Source organism: Trichoderma aggressivum, assembly GCF_033847375.1.
Source record: "Trichoderma aggressivum f. europaeum strain CBS 100526 chromosome Unknown scaffold_012, whole genome shotgun sequence".
Lineage (NCBI taxonomy): Eukaryota > Fungi > Ascomycota > Sordariomycetes > Hypocreales > Hypocreaceae > Trichoderma > Trichoderma aggressivum.
The window spans coordinates 632569-659297 of record NW_026946378.1 but is presented as its reverse complement, the minus strand read 5'-3'; the positions used below and the strand labels follow the sequence as shown (position 1 = coordinate 659297).

The 26729-nt window shown below is 52.3% G+C and overlaps 7 protein-coding genes across 7 annotated transcripts; 2 read left to right on the top strand and 5 right to left on the bottom strand.

Moving 5' to 3' along the window:
• Positions 1–1086: 1086 nt before the first annotated feature.
• Positions 1087–2817, bottom strand: Triagg1_4078 (uncharacterized protein; the record flags this gene model as incomplete). The annotated part of the gene is made up of 3 exons (XM_062898441.1): positions 1087–1531; positions 1602–2174; positions 2240–2817. 3 exons carry the CDS (start codon positions 2815–2817, stop codon positions 1087–1089), a joined length of 1596 nt encoding a protein of 531 aa, XP_062757098.1.
• Positions 2818–5943: 3126 nt separating this feature from the next.
• Triagg1_4077 (uncharacterized protein) lies at positions 5944–6381 on the bottom strand (the record flags this gene model as incomplete). Its single annotated transcript, XM_062898440.1, has 1 exon — positions 5944–6381. One exon carries the CDS (start codon positions 6379–6381, stop codon positions 5944–5946), a length of 438 nt encoding a protein of 145 aa, XP_062757097.1.
• A 1350-nt stretch (positions 6382–7731) lies between these two features.
• On the top strand, positions 7732–8956 carry Triagg1_4076 (uncharacterized protein; the record flags this gene model as incomplete). The annotated part of the gene is made up of 3 exons (XM_062898439.1): positions 7732–7911; positions 7998–8576; positions 8642–8956. The coding sequence occupies 3 exons, from the start codon at positions 7732–7734 to the stop codon at positions 8954–8956; spliced, it is 1074 nt and encodes a 357-aa protein (XP_062757096.1).
• A 2918-nt stretch (positions 8957–11874) lies between these two features.
• Positions 11875–14508, bottom strand: Triagg1_4075 (uncharacterized protein; the record flags this gene model as incomplete). Its single annotated transcript, XM_062898438.1, has 5 exons — positions 11875–11992; positions 12064–12431; positions 12537–13452; positions 13584–14164; positions 14236–14508. 5 exons carry the CDS (start codon positions 14506–14508, stop codon positions 11875–11877), a joined length of 2256 nt encoding a protein of 751 aa, XP_062757095.1.
• Positions 14509–15895: 1387 nt separating this feature from the next.
• Positions 15896–17452, bottom strand: Triagg1_4074 (CAZyme family CE9; the record flags this gene model as incomplete). Its single annotated transcript, XM_062898437.1, has 3 exons — positions 15896–16190; positions 16264–16934; positions 17069–17452. 3 exons carry the CDS (start codon positions 17450–17452, stop codon positions 15896–15898), a joined length of 1350 nt encoding a protein of 449 aa, XP_062757094.1.
• A 1790-nt stretch (positions 17453–19242) lies between these two features.
• Triagg1_4073 (CAZyme family GH3) lies at positions 19243–22536 on the top strand (the record flags this gene model as incomplete). Its single annotated transcript, XM_062898436.1, has 6 exons — positions 19243–19313; positions 19487–19605; positions 19750–21030; positions 21097–22325; positions 22382–22467; positions 22524–22536. 6 exons carry the CDS (start codon positions 19243–19245, stop codon positions 22534–22536), a joined length of 2799 nt encoding a protein of 932 aa, XP_062757093.1.
• A 448-nt stretch (positions 22537–22984) lies between these two features.
• Positions 22985–24572, bottom strand: Triagg1_4072 (uncharacterized protein; the record flags this gene model as incomplete). The annotated part of the gene is made up of 3 exons (XM_062898435.1): positions 22985–23404; positions 23465–23674; positions 23751–24572. 3 exons carry the CDS (start codon positions 24570–24572, stop codon positions 22985–22987), a joined length of 1452 nt encoding a protein of 483 aa, XP_062757092.1.
• Positions 24573–26729: the final 2157 nt, after the last annotated feature.

The following is a 26729-nucleotide window of genomic DNA, read 5'->3' as shown; positions in this document are numbered from 1 at the left end:
CAAGAAACAAGAGGCAACTCTTTCTTTCTTTCTCGAGATTCAAAAAGAAGCAAAGGGCTCTGGTTGAACGTCTCCGAAAAGCGCCGCAAAAGACGCTATTTGACAAAGCAGAGCAAGGAGAGGGAAGAAGAAAAAGATGATCGTGAAAGATTGACGTAGCTCGACGCCTTTGCCTTTGTTTGTGGCCAGACGCGCTCCTTAGCCTCTTTACGCGAAGAAGGCAGGCTGTCACATGACTTTGACGGGGTACACGGTACTTTGCACTTTACGCAAAATGCGGGCTGATGAGGGACCCTGAGAGTTGTATCGTTACTTTGGCGCGCCCAAGCCACGGAGCATCCACTTTGCACGCCCATCGACAGCTCTCAAAATAGCAGCAACGCGGGAGGCACGTCAAACAACACATGTCAGGTTGCTTTTCATAGGCCCAACGTCATTCTTCATCAAGCACCAATCGCCAGACTTCCCACGGTGCGTGAGCAGTGACATTGTCAACATCTCTCGAGACGGGACTTCATACCTCACCTTTATCTAGAAAAAAAAGAGAGGGAAAAAAAACCACACAGATTAAACAGTGACAGTCACGGACATAGTGGTCAAGCTTATAATGTAATGCTTTTCTTTTGATCCAGGACATGCAATGCAATATATACATGTTGTTGCTGTTTGAATCTACATGACGCAACATTCGCTCTTTGCAGCAGCGTACCGTCAAATGCTCCAGACTATAACCATTGCCCACAAAGACAAAAGAAAGAAAAGAAAAAAGAAAAGAACAGAAGCAGAAAATTACAAGGAATCAAAGACATACAACTGAGAAATGAAAACGGTGAATAAGAGTGTGTAGTGAAAAAAAAAAAAAAAGTAAACAATAAAATAAAACCCCGGCAGTGGCGCCAGATAGAAAGAAGCAATGCTGAAACCGGCGCCTCTACGTATGCATCACCTTCGCATACCCCGTATATCCCAGTAAACATAACACATCATCCCAGGTATCATGTCTTTGCGTACACACGCACACACATTCTCTTAGACAAGCACGAAAAGAAGGTTTGGTCTTCGGTTTTTGTTGGTTTTATTCTTCTTTCATGAGTCGACGCACGCCAATGCTACGGCAGCTCCCGTCAATGAGCTCTCCTTGGCAGAAACAAGCTCAATGAACTTTGGCAGACCGGATGAGTTGCCTTCCATCAATTCGTTGATGTATCGTTGGCAACTAGCCAAGTAGCCTGGGTAGTGCTCAATGACACTGCCGTTGAACGCAACGGTGGTCTTCTCCATCTTGATGTCGTCTTCAACCTTGGATCGAAGGGGAGAGGACTCAGAAAGGGTTGACAGAAACTTTTCATCACCTTCCAGGCGAATATCCCAGAGGGCGTAGACGGCGGAGGCGATCAATGCGCTTGAACGCACAGAAACGAATGATGCAATGGCCTTGATGGCGCTCATGTCAACAACGCTGGGAGTGTGAGCCGAAGGGTACTTTTCAGTAAAGATGCTGATAGCCTGTGATAGGTCCGTGGTGGTGTCACTAGATGGGTAAAACATGTTAGTTTTGCTACAGGCTGACAAATCATCAATCCAACGCAAAGGCGACTTACCCCTCTATTAAGGAGACGACTTCGGTGCCGAGAGAATAAAGCTCGGTCAAAGCAGGCGGGACGACGCCGCCCAGAAGACCAGTCGTCTGAATGGCCTCCACCAAGATCAACCGGACAATCTCGCCAAGGTACATGCCGCTAGTCATGTACTCCAAGGGCTGGAAGTCGGGTCTGGGGTGCTCCTTGAGCAGCTGTCGGTCCCATCGAGTCAGGGGCAAGATCTTGGATCCAAACATGCCGAGCTCTGTGTTGACAATAACGTGAGACGCTTCATCGAACCAGCCGGCTGGCCGCTCGCCGAATTTCACTCGGCCGATGGATGAGACGGGCAGATAGGCAGCGATGTTGACACCGGTGCCCAGGATGAGGCCAAATCGTGTCGACGAGTGAGAGTACGCTCGTGATAGCAAGCAGGCGCTTGAATCATTCAGAATGGTCTTGAGCTCGACGTGGAGGTTTTGGTTCTTGCATGCGGTCTTGACGATGTCTCCTAGGTCTTGTCCAACGAGGCCAATATCGGCCAAGAAGCCCTTACCCATCGCTGCAAGTCTGCCGCCACCAAGAGACGTTTGCCTTTTTTTTTTAATGTCAGTCTTAGGCACAAATCGATCCAAAAAAAAAGGAACGAGGGGACTCACTCGATGGGGAAACTCCACGCCAAAGAAAGAGGCAGGGGATCCTCGGCGCTGTGTTGTCTGTTGAGCGTACCTTGGATGGTTTCGGTAATACGCGCGGCCATCCACTCGAAAAAGGCCATTCCCTCGAGATCCTTGACTTCCTTGGTGATTTTGTAATTTTGAATGCTCACAATCTCAGTGGCACTTCCAGATTCCGTCCCGCGTCCTCGCAGTTCAACCAAGGCAACTCTCAGTGTCGATCCTCCCACGTCCAAGGCCAAGTATTGCCCACTTTCGGACCCTGATGGCAGTTGGTGGCTGTATGAGGGCAGCATGCACTGCAAATCCGCGTTGAGCCCCTCCAGAATCTGCTTCTTCAAGTTCATCGAAATCTCCTGCAGGCCATCACCGCTGATGGGGCCGACCAGTGCGGCCTCGGCATCCTTTAGGAACTGCTGGAGAGTCTTCTTCTGGCCGTCTGTTTCCTTGCTCTTCTTGTTCCCCGACAACCAAAAGGCCAAGATGGCCTGTATCAGGGACTTGCCCCGAAGCAAGCTTTTGACGACGGCGGCCATGAACGCTTTCCGGAACTGTGACATTGCTGGAAGATATTATAAGGACCTAGCGTGAATGGGCAAGGCAAAGGAGAAAAGAGGCGAAAGGAACAAGATAGTCGGATGAGGTTAGGGCGAGATGAGGCTGATATAGGAAAGTATGGAGACTGTAGGGCATCAAGGATGTGGTATAAGCAAAGGTCACCAGCCAGAAAGTAACGAGGGTGATGGTGGAGGTAGGATCGCGGCAAAAGAAGCGCCGAACAATCGAGGTACACAGCCGGTCCGTACTCTGCCACGCCAACAAGGGGGGAAAGCGACGTTTGCCCGTATCTTTTGCTTGGTAAATGCAAGACAAGGCGTCCAAACACGAGGTCAGGCCTGGAACCCGATCGACAGGCACGACTCGGGGGGCGCGGGACTGATGGATCTGTAGCAGCAGCAAGAGCAACAACAACAACAGAAGGCCGTGGACCAACAGAAGGCAGCGAGGGAGAGAAGCTAGTAAAAAGAAGCGATGGAAGGGGAAGTGGAATGGAACCTGCCCCGTGCTGATGCAATCTCGGGCAACGGCCACCTCACAGCTGGCAATGGGGAGAAGAAAGAGGGTCGAGAGAGGGTCGCATGGGGAAGAGAGATGCGGTCGTCCAGTCCAGCCAGGTCGAGGGTTGGGCACGGAGCAGTCCGTATAGGTGGTTAGGTCTCCCTCGAGTTGTCGGATGGATATGCGGAGGGCCGGCGAATGGCAGCGTCCGGATGGCCACAACAAGGTGAGCGACAGAAAGGTAACCAGCTAAACGGGCCTTGCCAATCCAATGTAATGTTATGTATGTATGGTGGCAGGTCAGTCAGCAGAAGGCGTGTGCCTCGAAAGGTTACAGGGCATGCCCCGTGCTTGCGCGACTGACAAGGCGATCTGAGGCTAGATGGAGCTTTTCTCGTATGCAGACTGCCGAGAGCTTGTTCGCCGGACCAGAGACAATGGAAGCCAAAATAACGTCGCACGGCACGGTGGAGCCGTCAATGGCTGGGCTGGCTTTCAGCGGGCACGCAACGCACTGGGCAGAAGATCAGGTACTTGTACGAGTAGCCGTAGCAGACAGTAGATAGGTACTCGTATAAGGTATTGATGCTGCGAAAGGGCGAAGCAAAGGAGGCACAAGTTCAACGGACGGGATGGGGGTCACATCGCGCCTTGCTGTCTGGAAGCAACAATTATCGCAGGGCACGCGCTCACTCGCCAGACAGCTGCAATACGAAGCAAGTCAACGGCGCAGTGGCGCGTGTACTGGTACCCCATACTTGCCCGTATTTGGCACGGCAGCGCATGCGACAATGGAGGCGGCCCAAAGGGAATGGGACGTTCGACGAGATCAACCTTGGTACTCGTAAAAAGGAGGGCTTCTGGGTGCGGGCGACGCTTCCATTCCAGGGGGCCGGCCAAGGGGGGAGCCGTTAGTCGGGTGGAGAGGAGCAGAAGGTGTGGCGCCGCATGGGATGGGATGGGATGGGATGGGATGGGATGGGCAAGGCCAAGACTCTGCAAAGAGGCAACGCAAAAAAGGATACGGGCTGTTGGATACTCGAGTCGAGTCGAGTCGAGCAGTTGAGACGGGAGGTTTTTTGTGGTGTTGTAACGTTGCGGTGGAGAGTTGGTAGCGTGGAGGTTTTTTGACGGCGACTAGGCGCGGGATGGACAGGGGGGGCTGGCCCAGCTGGCCGGGAAATTTTGCCATTGGGTCCGGCGATTTGGAGGCGTGCTGATGGCCTGAAATTGCAGAGATGCAACGGCGCGGAGTGCGTACAACATGAAGTACAGGTACAGGCACAGGTACAGGTACAGGTACAGGTACAGGTACAGGGAATACGGCGGAATCTCATCTGCTGGGCGGCTCAACGGAAGTGTCCATGTACATGAAGGACTCAATCCAATCCAATCACTGTAATTTAATCAATCAATCAATCAAATGATGATCAGTCAAATTGGATCCAACGCAATGTGAGCTGCTGCGGGCCATCAATCCATGAATCCCAACCTACCTATAGTACCATTAGTGGCGGGTACCAGCCCACCAGCCACAACTCCGCACAGCAATCGAATCGAATCCACCGCATCCATTTCATGCCAATCAACATGGAATCCTAGTGATTTCCGGGCCCGTCAGTCAGTCTGTCTGTCGTGCTACGGGGACAGTTCGTTCGATAGTACAAAGTACATGCAGCCCATGGAAATCTCCCTGTGGCGCAAGTTAATCCCCAACCACCAATGGAACTCCAAGGTGTGCATGCACCCCCATGTCTCTCCAACTCAGTCAATCTCCAATATTGGTCTCCAACTCACTCAGCGCGGCCCATGTGTGTGTGTCTCTCTCTCTCGCTCTCTACCTTTTGCCCCCATTTAGGGGTCCTTCTTTGGGGGCACGCAGCCTGCCAAGAAGCCGATTGCTCGCAACATAGCTACCTGTGAGGCTCTCTGGTATTGTTACTGTTACTGTTGGTTCCCGCGAGCTCAGCTTCGTGAGGACGGACCTGGGGCAGAGCTAGAGGGGTGAGCCTCGCGGCCGGCGATAAGACCGATAGGAATGGAAGCTCGTACATGAACAAGGAGTGCCTGTGGGCGTGCGTCCATCCATGCACCCTCGTGACCGCAAGGTTGTCCCTTATGCGTCCAGCAAGAGAAAGTGGTAATCGCATATAGCACAAACGCTAAGCCTCGATCTCGAAACACTCGTCCTCCCAATCCCAACTTTAATCCTGCCTCGGCTGCAGTCGCCTTCCTATATCGTCCTCGCAGGGCCAAGCCAACCCCGGGCACTGGGTTAATGCAGAGATTGTAGATAGCGAGCCGCACCTGATGGGATAATCATGATGCCCAGGTTGCAACCTCATCTAACGGCCGTAGTTGGGCTTTGGGGCATTTCGACATTGGATCGCCCGGATAAGCATGTGCATCACCTTTCCTCCTACTATATTAGTATGCTTCCCGGACGGAGCAGCGTAGCATCGGCGGTATCTTGTATCCGAAGCCCATCTGTGCATTCATAAGATCGTCTAACCCTCGTCCACGGAAGCGCTTACTCGTACAGTTAATGCCTGAACGAAACATGACGCTCTTTTTGCCTGAGCAAACGCGAGTAATATTGCAAGCCGTCTCGGCTAACAACATGACAGTCACCAGCTGAGAGAGGGCATCTGACTCTGGCATGGATCTATGAACCCGGCCAGCGTCGCATAGAGATGCGTACGAACCTCGATGGTGCTACCTGCACCGTGCTTCACACAACGAAGAAGCCACTTCGCCAAAACGCCTGTGTTACGGTGCCCGTTGCGGATATCAATGTTGCCTCGGTGTCTCGGGCGTGGATACATGGCATGGGCACATTGCAGAGGCGAGAGAGCATCAGAATGATGAGGCGAGATGACATGAGACAATACTCGCATCACGATGGGGTAAGAGTCTGCCAACAGGAGACGAGTCGCACGACGGCCTGGGGTCACAGTCGTGAATGACTGGCCAGCGTTGAATCTCGACATGCCAGGGGGGTTGTTGATTGGGCCTAGCATCTCTGGAACGTTGAAGCCACGAGACGAGACGGCCAGCAGCAACATTGGACAAGACGGCGTCGAGCATCGTTTGACAGGCAAGACAACATGGCCCCGCTCATGACTGGCCGAAGGAGACTCTTTCTTCACCTGATGCCGATCCATCGTGAACAACCAAGACTAAACCTCAAACGTTGTACTGCCGTGCTGCTGGTATGGATATAGGCAGGTAGTTCAGTCAATTCTCTGTCACGTACCACCGATCCGGCAGTTGCCACTATCGATGAGACCTTTGAGCGATGGGAAAACCCACCAGCCGGAGTAATGAAAGAACATTGGACAGACACTGTTAGTTCTACAAGGCAGAATGTCTAGCCGGGCGTGGCTCGTGATTGGCTGCCCTAGCGGCAAACGGGCGTGAGCTGGATTGCCCGTTATAGACGTCACGAAGAAGAAAAGAAAAAAAAGGGACCCCCCCGTTTGCAATGCCGCGATGCAACAACCCGCATTGGAGCACTATCGCTGTGATGGGTACGGTATAGTGTCCATAAATCGAATACGGAGCGCGGCAAGCATTGGATATACCGAAACTCCAACGGAGCCCGTATTAGACAGACAACATTAAGACAAGATACTAAGACTGAAACCCTCCCCACCACCAACGTCCATCAGTTACGGGGACCCAAAGTGGCGCGCAACCGATGGAAGCATGCAGTGACGTTCCATCGAACCAAATTTTTTTTTCTCTCACACCCAAACCGACATCATTCAGAATCGCCCGGCCCACTAACATTCCCAGCGCCGCTCACATGGCACCTCCAAAGCGTCCTAGTTTGCCGCTGCGACTTTCGATGTTAGTGCAGTACAAGCCCGTCACCTCACCTTGGAGTGGCCCAGAAACAAACACGCCCCCCAGAGCGCTCTTCCCGCAGTCTCCGTCGTTGGGCTGTAACTCTGTATGTACGGGCTGTTATTTTGGCCCATGTGTGTTCGCCAATGGCCCAGTTACCTATACTCGTAGGGTACCCAGCGATGTGTCTTGGTGTCTTAAGCGCTCTTCCGATTCAGGAACATGGGGCGGCTTTTTGGCAGAGTTGCATGTCGCTCACTCGAAGGGGCGCCCCTCCTCCCCTCATACAAACTGGGCTCTCTCTTAAGCCATGGGAGCCGTAGTCCTGCCCTCCCTCTTTTCTCTTAGAAAAAGTTTCTTCTTTTCCTCCCTCTCTAAATCCAACAAAGTCCAAGAATTCTTTCTTATCCTTCTTCCTGATACTGCAATCAAAATCTCCTCTTGCTCCGACCTCCCCGGAGAAGCCTGTATATCCATTTCTCCCCCTCCTCATAACACACTCACCACATCTTTTATTACTCTCCCCCACACACTAGTCCTCTCCCCTCTCTCTCCCAGTCATCAAGATGCGTTTGATTATCCGTGACGATGCCAACGGCGCCAGCGCCTATGTCGCAAACTACATCATCGACCGTATCAACACCTTCCACCCCTCTGCCGAGAATCCCTTCGTGCTCGGCCTGCCCACTGGCTCCAGCCCTCTAGGCGTGTACAAGATCTTGGTTGAGAAGTACAAGGCCGGTCTGGTAAGCAAAAAAAAAAAAAAAAAAAAAAAAATTGCAGCATCTAAAGCTTCTTGAAAACCCCAAGTAGCTAAATGGAATCGTGCTAGGTCTCATTTGAAAATGTCATCACCTTCAACATGGATGAGTACGTGGGCATTCCCCGCGACCACTCCGAGTCTTACCACACCTTTATGTGGAAGAACTTCTTCTCCCACGTAAACATCCACCCCTCCAACGTGCACATCCTCAACGGCAACGCTCCCAGCCTGGAAGCCGAGTGCGTCGCTTATGAGGATGCCATCAAGAGGGCTGGCGGCATTGACCTCTTCCTCGCCGGTATTGGTGAGGACGGCCACATTGCCTTCAACGAGCCCGGCTCCAGCTTGGCCAGCCGTACCCGTGTCAAGACTCTTGCCTATGACACCATCCTGGCCAACTCTCGCTTCTTTGACAACGACATCAGCAAGGTGCCCCGCATGGCCTTGACCGTCGGTGTCCAGACCGTGCTCGAGGCCCGCGAGGTTGTCGTCATCATCCTGGGCCAGCGCAAGTCGCTTGCTCTGCAGAAGTGCATCGAGGAGGGTGTCAACCACATGTGGACCCTGTCCAGCTTGCAGCTTCACCCTCACCCCATGATTGTGGTGGATGAGGATGCCACTGCCGAGCTCAAGGTCAAGACTGTCAAGGTAAGGGGCCGTCTCTCATCTCATCTTATATATACAAACATGTGCTGACTTGGAACTCGGTATAGTACTTCAAGAGCATTGAAAAGGTGGCCATGGACGCCGGATTCGAGCAGATCCTGCCGTCCAAGGTCCGCACTGGCAACGGCCCCATCCCCCAGACCAAGGTGGAAGAGGTCTCCTCCCCTACCATCCACGCTCCCCAGCCCACCACCTCTCGTCTTCTCCGGGCCACTCCGGCCACCGAGTACCCCATCCGCTCCGTGTCGCCGGACCTGGTCCCGGACCGCATGGCCTCCCGCATCCCTGAGCCCCACCTCACCGACAGGCTGACCCCGAACCCTGAGCAGCAGGCTGTTCAGCAGAGTGCCATTACTGCTTAGACGGCAAAAAAGGATTGAACACGAAATCATGGAGTTTTAGAATTGGTTGGCTCTCGCTTTATTATTCTCTCGTTATTCACACGTAGGATCTTGGACGCTTTTTGGGTTTTCGAATGGGAGCCTTGGAATGATGTATATATATACCACGCACACAGAAATACAAAAAAGGGTTAGCAAAAAGATGTAAAAATACCAAAAGACCTAAGAGACATTGACAGTTGTCTGTCTGTCAACCTATTATCCTTCCATCACGTTATCATGTGCTTTTCTTCTGTAAGTATGTGTGTTAAGACATTTATCGTCATTGGGCTCCAGGGTGGCACGCCCGCATGCTCAACGCTCAACACTCAAGTCTGACAGCCGAGACATGCACGTCATACATGATCGTCTACTCAAGACCAATGGTACTTCCAAGGTACTTTGCATCAAATCCGAATCAAGCGTCGTCGTCGTCCTTTGATAACCAAAAAATAGAACACCGGTTAAAAGGCAATCAAAGTGCCCCGTTTAGGCAAATCCAAGCTAGACACCAACACCCCCCTCCCTATCACCAATAGTCCCAAAACTAGCTGAAGCCGTCTCTACCATCGCTGGGAAAAGATGACATTTCCCGTTGGTGGCCACGCCCCCAGCCCCCTTGGTATCCTCTTTTCTGTTACTGTTCCGTCCAGGCCACGCTTGGGAATCCGATTTGCTGGTTTTCTTTTGGGTTGATTATTTGGGGGGACAAGGCAAGGGCCCGGGGGTGTTCCCGAAAGTTTGGGGGGAAGGGACATGGAGGGATGAGTTAATACAAGCTTATTTTTTGTGTGGCCGATGGGAACAGGTACTGTTGGTCATCAGAAAGAGCTGGCGATGGGATGGGGATGGGGATGTATGCTTGGACGACCCCCCATTTTACTTGGGATGATGCGTGGGGGGAGACGATTGGGGATGCTTTTGTCTTATTCGGGGAGCGGGTGCGTGGGGAGGGATGTTGATTTGAGGTGCGGGTGCTGTTGATTTGCTGGCGGGTCTTAAGACTCGTTCTGTTGCGTTTTTTTTCAGATTTGTTCTTTTCTTTGTTTCGTTTTGCGTCGTGGGGATGGTATTGCAGATGCTTCCTTGAACCGCGTGGGCTTTTTCTTTGCAATGCTACATGCGTAACGTGGATCGTTGCCTTTCTCCTCTTCTTTTCGGAGCCTTGGTCAAGATGACGCTGGTGGTTGCCAACAACGGCTTTCCCTTCTTTGCCGTACAGTCCGAGGGTGGTTCCCACGGTCATCACTCCGATAGATATCAAAATGTCGTGATTTCACTCTAAACCCGTCTCCTTCATCAAAAGTCTGGAACAGTCTCCCCCAAGTGATGTCTCATAAGAACTGCTACGTTACTCTCTCCATCCCGTCTCCTTCATCAGTTGTCCTTTTTTCTGTTTCTCATAGCTAATAAATAGGATTTGTGTGTCTGAAAGCTCGGCATACATACATACATAAACCGGACCGAAAACTGGCACACGCGCTATATGTGGATACTCTGCCGTCCATCCGAAGCGAGAATGATGATCACACTACGTATTTGGCAGCCTTGAACCAACTCGATGAGAAACAAACTCCAAAAACAGAGTTTTCCTATTGCCTCTTTCTCTCCCTTGACAAAATCTGTCGATACGACTCTGGCGTCTGACAATTGCAGCCAGGGTAGCATCCAACGCAGCCGGAAACGCGTCCACAAAGGTCATGTAAGCAATCATCTGCAATACAACGATGCAAAGCATCCATCCAATATACAACGCTCGCAACCAGCCGAGACAACAAACAAGAAGATTGAAGCCCCCAAACGAGTGCTACGCTGCCATCGAAACATTTCGCCAAACATCATGCCATACCATCTCCCGATTTCGAAATGTATACCTACTACTAGTTCCATCCATCACGGAACAAAAACAAAAAAGTGTCCGATGCAATGCATCCAGCTACAAAATCGCCCGGCAATGCTGCCCAGCTAAAAAGCGGGAACCTTGAGGGTCCTGGACATGGAAATTGACACAGATACCCCCCAGAAAATTGGATCGCGGCTACGTTTCATCGCATGTGAGCGTGCTTCTGCGCGATTCATGTGTATTCTCGTGTTTTCCTTTTTCTTCTTCTCTTTCTTGCTTTTAAATCTTGCCCTTTTCACCTCACTCCTGGGGTGATTGCGGCGTTAATGGTGTGATCAAGAGATTAGTCGTCACTTGATCTGAAGCCTCTTCATCCGGAGCTCCCTTTGCTATACAACTTCTTCCTATTTCCCCGTGCTTGAGAGCTATCTGCCTACATACTCGGATATATGTAATCAGGCCTCGCACAAGATTCATCTTTGGGCATTTCATTAATCCCTTTGATGATTATGAACACGCCAAATCTTCAAAACGCGATTACAGAAACTCTCGAGGCGAGACGGACTGACACAAAGGCCTAGATATAACAAAACAGGCACACCATTTCCCTTTATGAATCATCAAGAAATCGACACAGTGATGTTTTAACGAATGATTTACATTTTTTTTCTCTTCGCCCTTGCACTCATACTAGCCATGCCCCCCACGAGTCGAATAAAAGAAAATACCAACGGGGAAAAAAACGAAACAAATAAGAAAAACACAAGAACCAGAAAGAGCCCCATGGGTATATAGATCCCTGCTGTGTCCCAGTCATGTCGTCGCATAATGAAAAATAGCCCGCGACTTTAAAACAAAAAAGATATCCCTTGAATACACGGGCTCCCCAACGACAAGATAGGAAGAAAGATTCCGCACTATATGATACAATGAAATGCTGCAATCCGTCGGATGGAGCCTTCGTGATTTCGTTAAAAACATGTCCTCCGTTGCAAATTCGCCGTAAATGGTAGCACTGCGTTCTGTCGAGTGCGATATGACGCCGGGCATCGGATCTCTAATCGGCGGTGAAGTAGCGCTTCACCTTTCGGCCTATCTGCTGGGCCTTGAATTCTGGCGGCGCAATGGTGTGGTGGACTATGTGCGGCCTATATACAGCATCGACTGGTGGCATCCTATATGTACAGAGTTAGTCTCCTGATACCAGTATCGTACACCGGCAATGTTTGTAGTTGTCTCATCTTACCAGTCATCAACACTAAGGGGAAAGTATTCGTAGAGAGGATCCGCTTCCTCAGCCGGGCTGTTGCTGGCGTTTTGGCCATTCGCCGGGTAGGCTTTGGATAGCTGTGGGCTCTGCAGCTCAGCACTTGATCTGTTGGGGCTCCTTTCGTCCTCTGATAGCGATAGGGTGATGGGGACCGTGGGATTGGGCGGTCGTGAGAAGGAATTTCGATGGTTCGGAGGAGGGCCTTTGCCCACGGGGTTCTCTGTCGTCCATGCCGGGACCGGTGGAAGAGAAACTGTAGGAGACAGAGCCATGCGTTTCGCTGGGTGCGGACTCTGGCTGGGCTGTGGTGCAGCCTGCGGAGTGGTCCATTCATTTCCATTCGACTGGGTACGTCACGTTAGCAACCTGATGGCGAAAATAGAACCTCGTGTATGAACAGCACACTTCCAGCCAAGGCCGGGGGCGTGCTGATTAGGACTGCCACTTACAGATGGGTATCTTGGCAGGGAAGCCAGCAAATTGTCTCTCTCCGCCTTGGGAGTGGGATTGTCCGTGCTGTTTGTGTTTCTCCTCTCCAGCTTCTTATCACTGGTGAGGTGCACGTCCTTTCTACTGTCAAAGTTCCGCGGGCTTCGCCCTCGAACAATGACCGGGCCGGATTGGGCCTCGGCGATTTTGATAATCTCTCCCGACTTGGTCCTGCCCAGCAGATTGATCTGGACTACATAATGCTGCTGCAATCCCTTCCGCCGGCCGTTGTTAGCGGTGGCGTGCTTGAATTGCAGTCTCTTCCAGGAGACGGGCAGAGAGACTCTGTTGGCATCAATCTCTCGGCCAATGCTTAGGTCAAGAGTCAAATTGGGAGGAGCAGATGCGATCTTGGCCTCTTCCAACTGAGGATTTGCGCCTTTCCACGGTATTGTGATGATTTCGGCGGCTTTCCCTTCGATCGATTCCAAGCCCGTGATGGACGCGAACAGCTCCGTAATGGCCGTCTGGCGCCCCTGTTCATCTATAACGTTGTTCACGGCTCGGGGCAAGGTAATTTGCCCTGAGCATTGCCACAGGTTCCGACGGTAGCACGTCAACTCTAGCGGACGGCCTGAATTCTCCCCGCCAAACACATCCTCGGCGACGAAGAACATGCCGTATAGCTCCGCCGTCATGTTCAGGTCGGCAAACGCTCCCGCCTCATCCACTATGGTCGCATGCATGATGGGGTCAGAGAAGCCCAGGAGCTTGTTGTCGAGCTCCTGGGGAGATGCCTCGTCGTTCGCGGCATCCTGGTTGGTGATGGGCTCGAACGGGCGAGACGAATAAGAAAAAGGATCTTCAAAGGTGGTGACGAAGTTGTCGAACTCGTACGAAGGCGTGAACGGTAGAGGTGCCAGCGCGCTGCCGTCGCTATGTGCATCGCTGAGAGTCAGTGGCAAAATTCAAGGGGGAGGGGGGAGAACGGCTGAGGTGAGAACGGCAGGTAGAGAGGGCCCCGGCCTACGCCCAAGGAAAAGGGACAGCAAAAGGGCTCGACGTACAGTAGAGACTCGTGAAAGTTGAGTTCGGGATCAAAGGAATCCATTCCCATGGGCGGAGGCGGACCGTGATTCAACCCCATCGCATCGTTGGGCGCCGTAGGGGCAGCAGGCATGGCCGGCATGGAGTTGAAGGCAGCCATGGCATCATCCAGCCCAGCACCTACGCATCGAGTCGCAGATTCGCCGGGAGGGGAGCGAGAACACAGACAAAGACAAAAGGCACCGGAGGAGGAAGAAGAGGAAGAGGATGCGAGGAGGAGAGAGAGGCGAGCAAAGGCCGAGGTCCAGGGTTTCCGGTTCGCAGCAGCGATGATGACGCCGGTTCGCAGCAGGTGCTGGAGAAGCAGTGCAGATGAAGATGGGGAGACGATGGAGTTTCCAGGCACGGGACAGCAGCGATAGGACCGAACCGGACGTTGCTTCGGGGGGGTCCCAGAGCCTTGCGTCCGCTGGAGGTGCTGAGGCGCAACCACTACAGGACAGTACAAGGTACCGGTACCGCGCTGGCTGGGGGGGTGGCAGTGGCTCGGTTTGGCTCGCGCTGGCTCGCGCTGGCTCAGGCCCTCTGGATCCGGCTCTGGCTGTCGCTCGCGCGCAGGCAGGCATTCAAATGAAAATTCAAAATGCCCGCGGCCAGACCAGACTCTTTGACACCAGCCCGTCCATCGCCATTGGGCCGACCCTGGGGCGGTGGAGCGTGGAGCGCACGCGGGCTGGCGTCTCGAGACCCTCCGAAGGACGCTCTAGAGCCAAGTTGAGAAGCCGGGGACAGGACTTTGGGGTAAAACGCGTGCAGCGCCATGGTCCAGCGGGGCTGCCCGCCATGAGATGCCCCAAAAGCCACTAGAGCCGGTCGCACTGCAGGGAGAATTGAAGCCAAAGTGAGGAGTTGTCTTCCCTCGACGTTGCTCTTGGTGACATCCATCTGGAGCACCGTGGCGGTTCCTGATGGCCACCTCAGTTTTCTGGCTGGAACGTTCCGATCAAGAGGTCAATATCAAGTCCATCAAACATCAGCCCTATCTCTGCTGCGTGATTTGACGCTGCCGCTCCGCTCGTTATCTCTCGATCAGCGCAGCTATCCTATCTCTGTCTCAGAGCTGGACGTACAGGTATCCACTGCTATCTTTGCCTGCCGTCTGGTCTGATTGTCGCCGTCAAAGCAGATAGGAACTGCCAGCTATCTATCTGGCGCCAAGGTGCTATCAGGCCAATTTGATATCCATCTCTTTGTAAGTCATTACCACGTGCATTTGATCTCTTAATCCTCCTATTCCATATCTCAGGGCTGTTTGTCACCATCAACTTGATTTTGTAAACCTCCAGCTCTCCTCACCGAAACTCGACTCTCGACGTGCGACAGTACATGCATGTACCCCTACCTTGCCACTTCGACTCACTCCTGGAATCCTCTCAGCTTTCCTCATCAAAAAAGTCCGGGGTCGGTCGCAAAGACGGGACGCGCACTAGCCAAGAACCTACGGTTGGTCGGCACTCGCTTCAGTCCTCCTCCATGTCTGGTATCATCCATCGTCTGGCGCCATTTTCCCCATGGGCAAAGGGCCCTGCCAAAGAGGAGGCAGCCCGATCAATGCTATTGATGCTTGGCCCGGATGTGCGAGTACCTACTTTGTGCGATTTGGTTGCTAACAGAAACAACCCGCCCTCCTCCACAACATGCCGCCAAGCGGTCATGAGCCTCGAACGCGCAGCGTCACAGGATCGCGGGTGCAATTTTGCAATTTCCAGAGCTGTCAGAGGCAGAGCGGCAAGGGTCCGGCGGCATTCAAGCAGAAGCTGACGGAGGGTCGGCTCGGTAATTTAAGCTCACTTGGCACGGAAAAGCTGTGCACATCGTAAGATGGTTTGAAAACCCGACGAGTAATACCTGACGTGTTCATTCCCAGGCACAAGCACCCGTATGGGCGTCCTTAACCTTGCACACACAGCGGTGCTCCAATCGTACCAATTGCAATTGATCAATGCTCCAATCGCAGCTCAGACTCCAGCCCTTCTGATTACATGTTTACTCATATCAAGGATATTTCAATGTTCTTTGCCTAACACGATCTGCTAATGACGCCCTGCAATTTCCAAGAAAAAAAAGCCCCCAATCTATAGAAGTTGTAAAAAAAAAAAAACTTTGTCCTTTTTGGTTTTGGTGTTATGCTTATTGTTGTGTGTTAAAATTCCTGTAGCTGTCAGATGCATGCATGCTGACTCATTCGTTCATTCATCAGTCTTCCGTCGGCGTCAATCCGGTCAATGGATCAACAAAATTAGTATTCCGTCAATTGACCTTCCCTTTCCCTCTACAAATTGTGGATGACGCGGTGAACTCTGGTGCCAAACTTCCACACCTCGTCCAATACCAGAGTGCTGGGCCGGTCGGGCGTCTTCGCCTCTGAAAAGATGACCAGGTCAGCGTCAGCACCGGCGTCAAGCGATCCTTTGACTCCCTGCAAGCCCAGCATGGCCGCGGGGGTGGCCGTGACGGCCTTGAGCGCGTGTGGAATTCCGGTGCCTGTCCACTGCAGGAAGTTGTTGACGCATTCGAGGAGGGTGATGGAGCTGGGGTGGTTTGGCTCTAATGTTAGCATACCCATCCTGCGGTGTACGTGCTGCGATAGCTGCTTGGGGGCGGAAGAGGTGGCAAAGAAATAAGATGGAGTGAGCTTACCTGCCGGCAATGGTGTTCGAGTTCTCCAGCAGCAGCTTGGATCCCACCTTGACGATATTGCACGTCGTGTCACCGTTGGTCCACGGGTATGCGCCGTCAGGCAGTCCGACAAGGTGCATGGCGTCGGTGACGAGAATGAATCCGTCGGGATGTGAGTTGAAGGCAATCTTGATGGTGGTTGGGTGTAAGTGGATGCCGTCGGCGATGATGCCAAAGTACGGCCGCGGCAGGCTCTCGGCGATGCCCAGGACGCCGAAGATGCCTGGGTTTCGGTGATGCAGAGGACGCATGGCGTTGAACAGGTGCGTAATCATGGTCGCGCCCTGGCCCACGGCCTCAGACGCCTCTTCGTACGTCGCCTCGGAGTGTCCCACCGAGTAGATGATGCCCTTGGCCGTGAGCTCCGGGATCAGCTTCATCATCTGGCCGCGCTCCGGCGCCGCCGTGATGTACTTGATGGGGATCTTGTCGCCCTCGGCGCGAGGCGTGAGATTGTGCTTGCCGTAGCACGCCTCGAGATCCTCGTACGTCTGCGCCTCTATCAACACGTCGACGTTGTGCACGCCATTCTTGGTCGGGCTGAGGAACGGCCCCTCGCAGTGAGCGCCGAGCGACTCGGCCCCATCTTCGGCCTCCTGCAAGTGCCCTGACGGTCCCAGGAACGGAAGAGCCTACATGGAAATGCCACCAGAGTCAGTTTATGCGCGAGCCAATGACACGAGGTTAAAGCAAACCCCCCGCCGCAATGAAATATGAAAACATATAAACACAATCCATCAAGCAGGAATATGCATGGGTGACCCACCTTCTGGTATAGTTCTGGCCTCTGGCTGGTGATGGTGGGATTGTACGCTGTGACGCCCGTCTGCACCAGCAACTTCTGCACCTCCTTGACCTTTTTGCCGTACTGTGACATGTCATCGAGCAGCGTCGAGAAGTTGAACCCAAATGCGCCGTTGAGCTGCACATCGATCATGCCCGGTGAGACGATGCGGCCGCCGAGGTCGATGGTCTGGTCGGGGAGAACGAGGTCGTCGAAAAAGGCAGCCTGGCTGTTGACAACCTTGCCGGATAGCGAGCTGACCCAGAGATCCTCCTCGACCAGCTTATCGCCGCGCAGGAGGCGGCAGTTGGTGAACTTGGTCAAGCCATTTCTTGGCCGGAACGGAGGGGACAGTGCTATGGGCATGTTTGCTCCGGCGCTTCCCTCGTGAGCCAAGGACTTGTTTTGTTCAAGTCTTTTTGTTTTTGTCTTTTATAGGATCTTCTGAATGCTAAAGATGATTTTCTCGGGCTTCACGGAGGATGTGGTGGAAACAAAGATTCAAGAAAGGGCGCTCTGGGAGAAGAAGGACTGCTCGTCCCGGCACCGTTTGATACTGGCTCCATAGCAGAACAGGAAGCAGCTTCAACGCCCGGGAGCAAGGCCGGTACATGTATATACGGCATTTACAAACACCACACGCCAGACCACACGCCTCTCACGCCTCACGCCTTCGTCTCACTCCCTTGATCCGGCCGAGTAACTACATAGAGTTTCGAAACCTGAAGGCCGATTAGCGTCCGATGGTAGCAAGCGCCTAGGTTATGGAGCAAGCAGCCTGAGAGGGAAAAAAAAATCCTCGCCTATCCGTTGAAGTCACGGTGCCATGTGCCTTCGCGGTGGAGCTTGCCCGGCTGGAGTCTGGACGGGGGTCTCAGAAGCTGTTGCACGCAAAGATCTGGCGAGTTATGGGAGTACGTGGGCTGTACTTGGGCTATGACGTGCAGAAACGAGATGGATCAGACTGGACTGTCTCGGAGTGAGTGGCGCCTTGATAGGGCGTGGTGCTAGGAAAATGGGTTGAGAGCTATTTGGTGTTCTACTTGTTTCTTTTGCCTTTCTCCCGAAGGCCGCTTACCGGCTGAATGCCCTTTATTTTGTTTTTTCTTCACTAAACGTTGGAGTCAAAAAATATTTGATTGTTTATTTACTTGTTGTTGAAAAGCCCGAGTCCATCTTCTTCATTGATCGTGCATAACTAACGTCGTCAACATCCATTTTGGCTACGGCGAATTATAGCAGATGCTAGCACTATAACGAGATGCCGTTGTATGCACATGTACCCAGTTCCGCTGCTACCTGAGGTGGCCCAACTTACAGTGGCTGCTGGAACGGGCACAAACGCAGTGCGGGTGGCGATCCAAGCCTGGGCTGGCATGTAACGTTGACTTGCAATGCGCTAAAAGGCAAAGGGCACGATGCGATACTGCGGTACCTGCGAATGTACTCCCACGGTCCGGTACATGCACAGTACGGCAACAGCCCACTTTGGGGAACACGCGCTGAACGAAGCCAATCCTGGAGGAGCTGCTGGAATTCGGCCGCTGGAATCGGATGGAGCACCGTTGATGAGGACTGGAGCGACTCCGCCGAGCTGCCAAGGTTTAGTTACCTGTAGTAGCACGCTGAGGACAGTTGAGGGCATTCAATGGCTTGTACAACCACCGTAGAACTTGGTAGCGCCACTACTGACCTGTGTTGCCACTGTGTTCCCAAGAACTGCAGACAGCCGTTTAGCAGCACCCCCGGCTTACATGCACTCAACTGACGACTACATACAGGTAATCTTGATGGTCTACTCCGTACCTTAGTAGCTCTAAGGTAGAGCCTCGAACTTCCGAAACCCGCGAGGCGCCCCGCCGAGTTTTATCTCCTGATTACCCGACATTAAGCCGGATTTCCAACCGCGGCGGCCTCATGTCATGAGCGATGCTCGAGACATGGGCCCTTCAGCTGAGCCGTACCGTAGCAAATGCCCTTTGTGTGCTGTGTGATCCCCGTACGAGTATAGCCAGACAGCCCACCCTCGTCACTTGTCGCGAGACTCTCTCGCTTCTGAGTTGAGCTTCCTCGACTCGCCTCGCCTTGCCTTGCGCCCACCAGCGCCGCCGCTTGCCATGTCCTGGAGGTGATGACAGGCTCGCGTCTCATCCACAATGGCCAACTCCATCAGCGGCTCTTCTGCCGACAAGTTTGAGCTGGATCCGCTATGGCAGAATCTTGATTGGTACGTGGCCCTGCTGTTGATCTTTTTGCGGCTGTCCTTCCATCCTGTCCATCGACCTTCATTGCTGCTGCTGCTGTAGCTGTCTATTTCGGCTGCTTGGAATCTAGACCTACATGTTTGTTACTGGCTTGCTAGCTGCAATGACTATGATTGACACATCTTACTTGATATAGGGCGATAGGGCAGATGTTGCTCATGGGTTGGGATGGCACCCAAGTCACGCCCCAAATCAGAAGCCTCATTGAGGATCACCATCTCGGCTCCATCATTCTGACGGCCAAGAACCTGAAATGTGCGTGATTCCCCCTCCCTTCAACACTCCATCATCCTCACGTGTTACATGGGCCTGGTATTCATTCTTAATACCTGTTCCTCCTCGCGCACTTACATAGACCTCTTGTGGTGGATCCGGGCATCTTGCTAACTGGCCAATTAGCGGCGCATCACACTGCAATGCTCGTTCAAGAGCTTCAGATGATTGCCAAGAACTCCGGTCATCCACAGCCGCTTCTCATTGCCGTAGATCAAGAAAATGGCGGCGTCAACAGTCTGTTCGACGAGGACTATGTCTGCCAGTTCCCCAGCGCCATGGCCATTGCAGCCACTGGCAGCCTTGAGTTGTCATATGAAGTCAACAAGGCAACTGCTACCGAAATCGCAGCCTGTGGTGTCAACCTCATGCTGGGCCCGGTTTTGGACGTTCTTAACAATGCGCGCTATCAAGTCATTGGAGTGCGAGCCTCTGGTGATGACCCCCAAGAAGTATCCCAGTATGGACTGGCAGCTTTGAGTGGAATCCGTGACGCTGGCGTGGCCTCTTGTGGAAAACACTTCCCATCCTATGGAAACCTCGACTTTCTTGGCTCCAATCTTGATGTCCCCATCATTACTCAGACACTAGAAGAGCTGAGCCTCAGCGCTTTGGTGCCCTTTCGAAACGCCATCTCCTCCGGAAAGCTCGACGGCATGTTCATTGGCGGATGTGGCATCTCCAACCCCTCCATGAATGTCAGCCATGCTTGTCTGTCCGATCAGGTTGTCGACGACCTTCTCCGAAACGAACTTGGGTTCAAAGGCGTTGCCATCTCAGAATGCCTTGAAATGGAAGCTCTGAGCCAAGATCTCGGAGTCCAGAACGGTGTTGTCATGGCCGTAGAGGCGGGATGCGATATTGTGCTGCTCTGCCGAGCCTACGACGTTCAGTTGGAAGCTATCAAAGGCCTCAAGCTGGGCTACGAGAACGGCATTATTACAAAGGAGAGGATCTTTACCTCCCTAAGAAGAATCTTTCATCTAAAGTCGACCTGCACTTCTTGGGCGAAAGCACTAAACCCTCCGGGCATCAATCTACTCTCACAGATTCGTCCCTCTCATCTTGCCTTATCTCGGCGAGCTTACGATGATTCCATCACCATTGTACGAGACAAGGAGAAGCTGCTGCCCCTTTCTCTCTCAATGCATCCCGGCGAGGAGCTCCTGTTGCTGACCCCCTTGGTCAAGCCGTTGCCTGCCTCATCCCTGACCAAAAGCTTGCTCGAGTCAAAGAACGATGCATCTATGATCACCACCATGCACGACAGATGGAGTCATCAAATTCGAGAAAGAAGCGCCATAATGAGCGGAGAAGGAGTCTTTCGAGAATTTGGCAAAACGCTTGCGAGATATCGCAATGAGAAGCTTTTGCACACAAGTTACACAGCTAACGGAGTGAGACCTGGTAAGAGATACGTCAAGCAGGTGGGGAGGGGGGAATTCTCAGATATTGGCTAACTCTATTCTGTAGTACACGAGAACCTTATCAACAGAGCATCTTGTATCATCATTTTTACGGCAGATGCGAACAGAAATCTCTATCAGGCTGGATTTACCAAACATGTTGACATGATGTGCTCCATGCTTCGTAGCAGAGGGCAAAAGAAGCAGCTCATTGTCGTTGCCGTGAGCTCTCCATACGACTTCGCCATGGACAAATCCATAGGCACTTACATTTGCACATACGACTTTACGGAGAATGCCATGGCTGCCCTCGTCCGAGCGCTGGTTGGAGACAGCAACCCGGTTGGCACCATGCCGGGAACCCTCCGAAAGAGCAAGAAAGTCCTCAAGTCTCGACAGCATTGGCTGGTGGAAGAGTTTGATAGCAATCGGGATCGAAAAGGCCTCAACGACCTTATTCGGGCGGTGCACAGGGCTAGCGACCAGGACTTCCGGTACCTGCAGACGACAACCTCGGATACCTTTGTCCTTGACAACCCAAACGTAAAAGAGACCCATTTCGTGGTGCGAAACAGTAGCACACAGGCCCTTTACGGCTTCGTTGCTACATATTTCATCCAAAACGTTGGCATCCTTGGAGCCCTCATTGTGGACCCAACTAAACGGAACCTGTCGATTGGACGGTCTCTCCATCGCCGAGCACTGAAGAGCTTAACGCAGCAGAGAGGCATCAAGAAAGTCCAGCTAGGATCAAGCTTCCCTGCTCTATTTCTGGGAATCCCTCTCGATATCGAAGTGACGACGACAAAGGAATGGTTCAGCAACAGCGGGTGGGACACTCAGTTCCCACGAAGACTCACAAACATGGTTATCCAAGATTTAAGTGCGTGGTATGCTCCCGAGGGGCTCTCGCAAAGCATCCAGCGAGCCAACATTAGCTTTGACCTGATCTACGGCCTTGAAAGCGGAGACACGGTAATGCATCATGTACGAACCCATGCAAACCCGGAAGTTCTCGAACTCTACCGAACCGCGTTGGAAGAGAGCAAGGCATGTGGCATTGTGCGAGCCAAGGATGCAGCAGGAAATCTGCTAGGGACCATCATCATTTGCAGGCCAAACAGCCCTCTCGCCAGATATGTTCCCCCGTTGGTGTCTCTCGGTCAAGACATTGGCGGTCTCCTGGCCCCAATTGTTCCTCCTGCTCCTCTTTCGACTTTGGTGCTACAGGGCCTTGCTTTGATGGGCCTTCGGCAGAACAAGGGCCACAAAGCAAACAAGTCGGTGTTGAGCTGGGTACGTTTTCCTCGATTCTCATTGACTTGTTTCCTTAGGATATTAACCCGATGCAGGTTGTTGATGACGCTTTTGAGCCGCTTGTGGCCATGGGATTCGATATTTTGCAGACGTTCGAGGAGATAACCAATTCCCCCGAAATGTAAGGGCCACCGTGACTACTGAAATCGAGATAGGGGGACGCTAACGTATAAACAGGTTTCAAACTTGATGAGGATGGACGATTATTTGCATCGAGCTGTGTTCCTGCTGAAACTCGCACAGCATTGCTTTCCATTGGACATCCCTAGATATTTCACATTCACATCTGCTTGTCTGTCTTGGTACCGGATTTAAATGAGGAGCAGGGTACCGGGCGTCAATTTACCAACTCATCTTTTGTTTTTGGTTTGTTCGCTGATTCATATTGGATACCTGAGGAGCAGCAAGACTTATGATTCTATGTACTTATTAGTTATGACCATTTTACATGTACTCTCACGCCTTTAGCTATTGATTGCTGTATACTAGGGCAAATTGAACAAACAAGAAAGTAGGATTATATCTCTCTTTTGACTTGATGTGACACGCTTGCTCCATAACACGAGATTAACAGTCTGTTCCGTCATGATTTCCTTCTCGAACCCGTCATCTGCAAACACCAACACCCAAAAGCAGGCTCATGCAGTCTTCTCTTCCATCCCTTCGCGCAGAATGGCAACCTGCTTCTTGATCTCAACCCAAAGAGCCAGCTCATCCAGCTCAGGGCTCTCCTCCACCGGGCGATCCAGCACCTCGACCCACTCGTTGTCCGCCAAATCCATCGTCATAACCATGGCGTCGTCCTGAGCGTCGTCGTCGTCGCCGTCGCCGGGCAGCTCATTGCGCGCAATGGCGAGCAGCGCGGCCACAAAGGCCTCCTGCATGTAGGCGAAGCTAAATTCGCCTGTGATTTCTGCGATGGCGGTGCAGAGCTTGTCGGGGAAGCTGATGGATTTGTTGTCGGCGAGCTTCTTCTGCCAGAACCGGCAGTAGGCGACGCGTTGGTCGAAATCTGGGTCTGGGAAGAGGTATTTCCTGTCAAAGCGAGAAGGGCGTTTCTAAAAACGATGCGTTAGGTGTGATGAAAGCAATGTTGCGGTGTTTCAAGGGCGACTTACGGAAATGCCTGGATCTAATCGATCGAGATGGTTGGTGCTTCCAATCATGAAAATGCCGTCGTTGCTCTTTAGACCGTCTACTTCGTTTAGGAAATAGCTTCGGACGTCGTCGGTGACAATGGTGTCGAGATCTTCAAAGACGAGATAGCAGGGGGCAAACTCTCTCGCCTTGGCAAACACAAGAGCGATGCTTCTCTCTGGTCCCATGAACTGTGTCACGAATACTCTTGTCAGCCAGGTTTTCCATGTGAAAGCGATGGACAAGTATATGAAGCGACAAACATACCGACTTCAGAGACCTCACATACAAGGTCGTCACGGGCTGCTTCAGGTGGTAAAGCATATTCATCGTAGCCTTGATAGAAATCGTCTTTCCATTTCCAGGCGGGCCGTAATAAATGATGCCTCGCTTCCACGGCACCTTGAGCCTCGCATACGTAGCCCTCGACCGGAAGAAGGACATGTGGTCCTCGATGAGCGCCTTCTTCATGTCCTCATCCAGAATGACATTCTCCCACGACGACTTCGCCGCGCTCTGGTACAGCTCCGCGCTCTTGGACCAGTAGCCGCTGTCAAACACCCAAATCTCCTCGTGCAGCTCGCTGGTCCACCGCCCGGCGGCGAGTATCAGCTGCTCGGCCAGCTCCTCGCGCGTCGAGAGCACAAAGAAGTTTGTGAGTTGGGGGTAGGCGCCGGTCCCGTCGCGGCCACTGACGAGGTACACGATGAAGTCCTTGTCCTTCCACTGGAACAGGTACTTTTCAAACAAGACGTCCTTTGCGATGACGCCGAGGTCGCCGTCCATGCGCCTCGACGGCGGGACGTAGACCTTCCACGACAGCGAGGACGGGACGTGAGAATCGTCGTTGTCGCTGCCGACGGGCGTGAACGAGGCGTGGCCGCCTGATGCGTAGGCGAGCAGATTGCACGAGCCTGCCGGGGCGATGGAGACGGAGAGGTTGGGATATTGTTGGCGCAGGGCCTTTGCGATGGCGGCGTCGGTGTTGACACGCTTGGCGGCCGTGTGGGAGAAGAATTGGCGGGTGGTTTCGTCGTGGCTGTCCATGGCCTCTAGAGGGTCTCGATTTCTACTTGCAGGGCCGTCCATTGTTTTTGGCTTGGTTGACGAGATGATTGAAGATGCAGAGATGGCCAAGTCAGGAAGTCTGACGGTGAGAAGAGCGATGATGACATGCGTTTTGCGGCCGGACAAGGATTGATGCGCCAGCCTCGTTTGTTTACGTACCATCAAGGTGGTTGGGCAATACGAGTCTGTGCATGGTGTTGGAAATCGCAGCACAGAGGAGAATTGATAACAGCATACATGTATTCATCTTGATGCAGAATCAATCGCTCAATGTGGTTTATACAGAGTCGATTGGGATTAAGTTGGTAGTTCTACTGGTAACTACTGCACTTCTTGACATGTTAAAGGTACGTGGTGTCACTGCAGCTCACGCATGTCTCACTCACACACCCTATACACACACTTAACCAACAAATTCACATCTACGTGTACTTCGTCTAGCCATATTGTCTCTTATAACTTGTCTTCTACCCAATTTCACCCAGAATTATTGAAATATTTACAGAGGGGGAAAACATCAAGATGAATCAATATTCACGAGCTGTTGTATTCAGGCTTGGTCTTAGAATGTCGCTACAAACGCCTCCTTTGGTAAATACGTCCATTGGAAGAAGTAAACGACAAACTTGATGCCCGTTGTCTTGAATTTTAAGCAACTTGGTGTTCCTTATGCATAGAGAATATATATCATTGATGTCTAGGTGTTCTCGTGAGCCAACAGGAATTCTTGCGGATGGTCTGACTCCATCTGAGGCACAAGAGTGATTCCCTAGGCTCCCTAGAGCAATCTCATCTAATGTCAATGTATAATAAGACCTATAAATAAATCAGAGCTACATTGGCCTTCTCATGAAAGAACAACAATATGATCTATCGAGCCAGTGCAATGAGTAGCGTGATGTGTTGGGCTTTGGGAGTCTCAGGACCTCAGCACAGTCTGCTTTCGCTTTAGGCTCAACCGAAATCACATTCGGCCCGCCGTACCGGTAACAAAGTTAGATGGAATCCTTTCAACTCTTGGACTATGAGGGACCCCAAGCACACGGGTCAAGCTTCCCGGCCGGACCACCAGCAGTGTAGCCGTTTCCTTGGCAGTAGAACGCCGCAACGCCACCATCACCGTCTAGACACCCAATTATAGATGCCTGTTACATATGACACCTGTGTGCTCGACCCAGCTACCCGGCTAGTGGTGATTATCGCTCGCTGAACAGGGGCTGCGTGCCATCTCAGGCGCTAGGCTGGGGTTGAGCAAACAAACAGGGCTGGCCAATATCAGATTCCCAAACCAGCAATGACAGCGGGATATACTCCTGAATTTACGGAAAGCGTCTCTTCTCGTCATCTCTCAGATAGTCTTTTGATACGTATGACTAGGGTCCTTGCCTAGTTGACGCTCCTCCCCCTCAGCCGCAAATCATGGCATGGTAGTTGGATAGATGCCATTGGGTCTGCCAAGTGAAGAGCTGAGCCCCCAATTTCCTGGATGGCCTTCGAACCGATGGTGTGTGAGGCTACCGGCGCTGTATGCAGCCGACACTTATGCAGCCTCTCCCGGGGGCATCGATGGGGTAAAAGTGCCGGTGTCACAACTTCAGCCGATGAACTTGGGCCGTGCTCGCCGTTACGCTTGTGGGACAGAGATGAAGAGTGCTGCCAACAACATATAGAGATGAGAGATAGGAGAGAAAGGGCAACTTGATGGAATTATATCCGCCGTATAAAGATGTAGTACTGTAATAGCCAATGTATACCGGATATGAAGACATGTCTTTGATAGTGTCGGTCTATGAGCCAGGATTCCAATGCAGACCAGGCAGCCACCTACCATGATGCTCCACTTTCTGGTACTCAATGTATGGCAATGCTTGTTTGAGTGCTTCCTATCATAGTTCCCAGGGTGTAATAATAGAAAGGGGCAACAAGGCGATGCCTCAGTTTGGATACGCTACGTAGGTGTGGATGGTTGATAGTCTCGAAGCGAAGGCGGTAGATGACATGAGGGACAAGTTTGCCCACAACACCGTTCAAGGTGATTGTGCTAGGATATTTCCTAGGAATATGTACACTAATTGTATTGGTCTTAGTATGAAGTTCAATCGTGTTATAAACACAGCTCCCTTTTGCAAGTAGTTGTCTGCATCTCACGCTGCTCTACAATTCTTCCTTCTTAGCAGC